The following is a 4,417-nucleotide window of genomic DNA, read 5'->3' as shown; positions in this document are numbered from 1 at the left end:
GATCACCAAATATGCGCTGGAAACTCCCGATCACTCAGTCGCTCCTGAACGCACCTTTCTATGTATTGATAACATGGAAATCTCTTGTTCTTGTCACGTCATTCGTGTTTGTCGAACGCACCGTAAACGAGCCGCCGCTGTAGGAGGGTCGGTGAAGTCGTCGCCGGAGGGTGGAGGCTGAAACTCCTCAGATTAAAGATGGGTGAATCTGATTCCTGTGTTGCAGCACATCATGACCGAACCGGAGGAGATCGCCACCATGTCGGGTCAGAAGCTTCCTCTGAAGATGTCCGTGGACTACATCTCCTTCTCGGCTCACACCGACTACCAGCAGACCAGCGAGTTCATCAGAGCTCTCAAACCGCCTCACGTGGTAACCAGGAGCCCGCGCTCTGCGCCGCGCCGGAAACCCGATCGTCCCGATGGTGACCCGGTTCTTCTACGCTCCGCAGATCCTGGTCCACGGCGAGCAGAACGAGATGGCCCGACTGAAGGCGGCGCTGATCCGCGAGTACGAGGACAACGACGAGGTCCACATCGAGGTCCACAACCCCAGGAACACCGAGGCCGTCACGCTCACCTTCAGAGGAGAGAAGCTGGCAAAGGTGAGCTCGTCCAGAACCCGGTGACCTCGGTGTTTAAACCTGCGGGCCGTCTAACTCCCAGCATGCTCTGCTGCAGGTGATGGGCGTGCTGGCGGACAAGAAGTGCGCTCAGGGTCAGAGGATCTCTGGGATCCTGGTCAAGAGGAACTTTAACTACCACATCATGACCCCGTCTGACCTCTCCAGTGAGCTGCTGCTTTGGCTTTTTCTGTACCTGCGAGGTCCGACCGGCGGATTCAACAAAACCCAGAAATCTAAATCTGACAAGAAAAACAATAATAGCTTTAATAATAAACACATTTATGTTCATAAAGGAACATCATGCAAAGTCAGAGTGAGGAAAAATATGGGGCCAAAATTGTTGCTTTATTATTTACAAATGTGTGTGGAGAGTTGTATATCTGTATCTCGATTTGTGCGTGTGCAGGGGGATTTGAAAATGTGTAAATGAAACTGTAAATGTGTGTCTGTACAACAATCTGCAAATGTGCAAAACTACTGTGTGTGTGTAATCTAGTTTGCAAATGTGTAAAAAATCCACAAATCTGTATTCAGATTTACAAATCTGTAGTAAGGTTTGCAAATGTGTAGAACAATCTGTAAGCACATACAGAGACACTGTCTGAAGTATTTTCGCTTCAACACCCAGAAATACAGACACATCATTGGTTACAGGTCCAGCGGTTTCTCGGTTGGTTCTCTTTACACACGTGATTTTTGCTACACTTCTGCCGTGTGAGATGCACAAATGCGTAAAAGGATTTGATCTGTAATATCTGGATTTGCTGCCCTGGGCGCAGGCTCGCAGGCTGCCTCTTCCTCTTCCTTTTTTCCCCTGCTGCGGGAGTTGACTTGACAAGGAAAGATGGCTGCTAACAGCGAGATGGTTCAAACGTTGGCGGTGTAGGTACCAGATTGACTCGGGCTGCCAGATTGACTAGGGGGCCTGCGCCTTTTGATGACGTCATAATATGGCAACTCCGCCCGTCACTATATGGCAACGCCACTCGTAAAGATATGGCAACTCCACTCAAACAAACTACATTGCGCCCGCGGTCTCTATTTGTCACAAATCTATTTTATTTAGCCAATAAACGGTAATCGTTTGGCACTGTCCGTTAATTGACCAAATACCTATAATACATTAAAACATAAATTTTTCATAAATTTGTTTACAGATTACAGGAAATGGGTATATATTTTTTTCAGTTCAAACTTTATTCTCATGAATTTATTGTCATTACAAATGCAGACCGCGGGCTCAATGTAGTCTGTTTGAGTGGCGTTGCCATAATGTTACGTCATCGGGAGGCGCAAGGCCCATGGCGATTTCGGTGACGTCATCGGAAGGCGCAGGGACCATGGAGAATTTCTTCGTAAAATTGTCAGTTTACAAACCGCAATCCCGCTTTCGAATAAAACCTACACCCCGCTATAATTACTTTAGTAAGCTGTCCAGACCAATCAAAATGTTTTGCGCAATTGTGCAAACGTTAAAACAATTATGTATTGTGACGTCATCAAAAGGTGCACGCCCCCGAGTCAATCTGGCAGCCCGAGTCAATCTGGTACCTACAGCGGCTACAAATAATCCCAAAAAAAAAAACTCCCGCAGCGGGGGGGGAAAAGGAAGAGGAAGAGGCAGCCTGCAAGCCTGCGCCCAGGGCAGCAAATCCAGATATTACAGATCAAATCCTTTTACGCATTTGTGCATCTCACACGGCAGAAGTGTAGCAAAAATCACGTGTGTAAAGAGAACCAACCGAGAAACCGCTGGACCTGTAACCAATGATGTCTGTATTTCTGGGTGTTGAAGCGAAAATACTTCAGACAGTGTCTCTGTATGTGCTTACAGATTGTTCTACACATTTGCAAACCTTACTACAGATTTGTAAATCTGAATACAGATTTGTGGATTTTTTACACATTTGCAAACCAGATTACACACACACAAGTAGTTTTGCACATTTGCAGATTATTTTACAGACACACATTTACAGTTTCATTTACACGTTTTCAAATCCCCCTGCACACACACAAATCGAGATACAGATATACAACTCTCCACACACATTTGTAAATAAAAAAGCAACAATTTTGGCCCCATAGCAAAAAAGAGGCCCCTATATATATCCCTGAGGAACCCAGAGTTCTCTGTTGTGCCCCTCATACATTTATTTATAGGCAAACGTATTTAACTCTACATGGAAGGAAGAAGACAAACTGTTTAATCTCGCATCATATTCACACATTAACTTTTTAACTGGATATTTAATAAATCGTTTTTTTTTTATGTTTTTTATCTTAATATATTTCCTCATTAATGCCACTGCTCCAGGCAGGGATTCCAGCTGGAGCTTCGCTGCTTTTTCACAAATGATGCGTTTTTTTTTTTTTTTTACTCGACTTTGAGGTTTTTTAACCTAAACTTTTGCTGAAATAACAGATTTTTCTCGGCTGCGGTTTAATCAGGATCAGGATTTCTTTGCATTAGAAACAGAAACCTTTGTTTTTCAATTTAAAATAGTCCTGATAGGTTGTTTTCTGAAAACATTGAGGGGAAATCCATATTAAGGTTTTGTTTATGTGAGCAAAAGAACAACAGATGAAAAAAAATCAAGCAAGAAATGGAGAAAAAAGATACGAATTAAACTAGAATATAAAAAAAAAAAGAGAGGACCAGTTAATGATGTTATTTGAATGTTTTTCTTTAACTTCTGAAAGAAATCGATGAACGGCAAGTTTTTCATGTCGGGTCTGAAACATTGAAACTGATCCGTTTTTGAACAGAACTATAAACTAGTTCTTCTTGAGCTGCAGAGGAATTAAAATCTAAAACGATAAACATCAGATCCTTATTTTTTCCTCCAAATGTTGCTGTTGTTTCCTGAAATCGAAGAACTTCTGGTCGATCAGTCCCAGTCAGAGTTACTGGGAACTATTAGAACAGTTTCCTTGTGTTGCTTGTGGTTCCTGACAGTGCTGGTTTTTCCTGCGGTTCCCTGAATGTTACACGGCTCTCTCTGTCCAGACTACACAGATCTGTCTGTGGGCACCGTGATCCAGACTCAGGCCATACCGTTCACCGGACCCATCTCCCTGCTGGTTAGCCAGCTGAGGAACCTGGCAGGTAAACCAGAACCCTCCCCCCTCCCCCCCCCCCCCCCCCATGGGCTTTGATCCCTCCTCCTCCTCTCCGTTTGATTTTTACTCACCTGCTGCCCGCCCTGCCTCGTCTTTGTTCAGGTGATGTTCAGCAGGTGGAGAAGGTGGAGAAAATCACGGTGAAGATCTTCGAAAGCATCACCCTGGTTCATGAAGCCGGCATGGTGCTGCTGGAGGTCAGGCTGCAGCAACACTTCCTGCTTTACTTTCAATATTTACTCAGAATTATGATCCGTGAAGAAGAATTTAGAGAACATGTCTGCAGATTATAACTATCAAAACATTGAGGCGTAAAGTTAAATAAAACATTTTGGTAACTAAATAAAACTAAAGCTGATCAAAAAGAAACTGATTTTATTATAAATGGAGCTTCACTGATATATTAACATTCAAAATGTATGAGAGGAAATTAAGTACGGGATGTCAGAGGTGCCAAAAAATGCCAATTAATGTCAGAGTACAAGAAAATGAATAAAAACGTAATACTTGTTCACATAAACATGTATTCAAAAACACCGTAAATAAATATCCATTATTATTAAAAAAAATTTAGGAATATGTTTAATGGCAGGATATTTATATATGTTTTTGTTCCTAAAAAATATATATCTCTTATTGATTCGGATGTATCGAAATCGTTTTTTATG

The 4,417-nt window shown here is 42.7% G+C and overlaps 1 protein-coding gene across 1 annotated transcript in view; it reads left to right on the top strand.

Annotated features, from left to right (window-relative positions):
• The first annotated feature begins 205 nt into the window (after positions 1–205).
• Positions 206–4,417, top strand: part of LOC119789417 (cleavage and polyadenylation specificity factor subunit 3-like) — an 8,863-nt gene continuing 4,651 nt past the window's right edge. The window contains exons 1-5 of the mRNA XM_038294293.1: positions 206–373; positions 453–605; positions 682–790; positions 3,637–3,735; positions 3,852–3,946. Coding sequence (XP_038150221.1) covers positions 233–373; positions 453–605; positions 682–790; positions 3,637–3,735; positions 3,852–3,946 — 597 coding nt within the window. The 5' untranslated portion in view covers positions 206–232. The remainder of the gene's footprint in view (positions 374–452; positions 606–681; positions 791–3,636; positions 3,736–3,851; positions 3,947–4,417) is intronic.

The sequence above is a fragment of the Cyprinodon tularosa genome, unplaced genomic scaffold, assembly GCF_016077235.1.
Source record: "Cyprinodon tularosa strain WSP-4 unplaced genomic scaffold, ASM1607723v1 ctg338, whole genome shotgun sequence".
NCBI classification, from domain to species: domain Eukaryota; kingdom Metazoa; phylum Chordata; class Actinopteri; order Cyprinodontiformes; family Cyprinodontidae; genus Cyprinodon; species Cyprinodon tularosa.
Note: the sequence above shows the minus strand (reverse complement) of the source record. Positions and strands in the feature narration are given on the sequence as shown.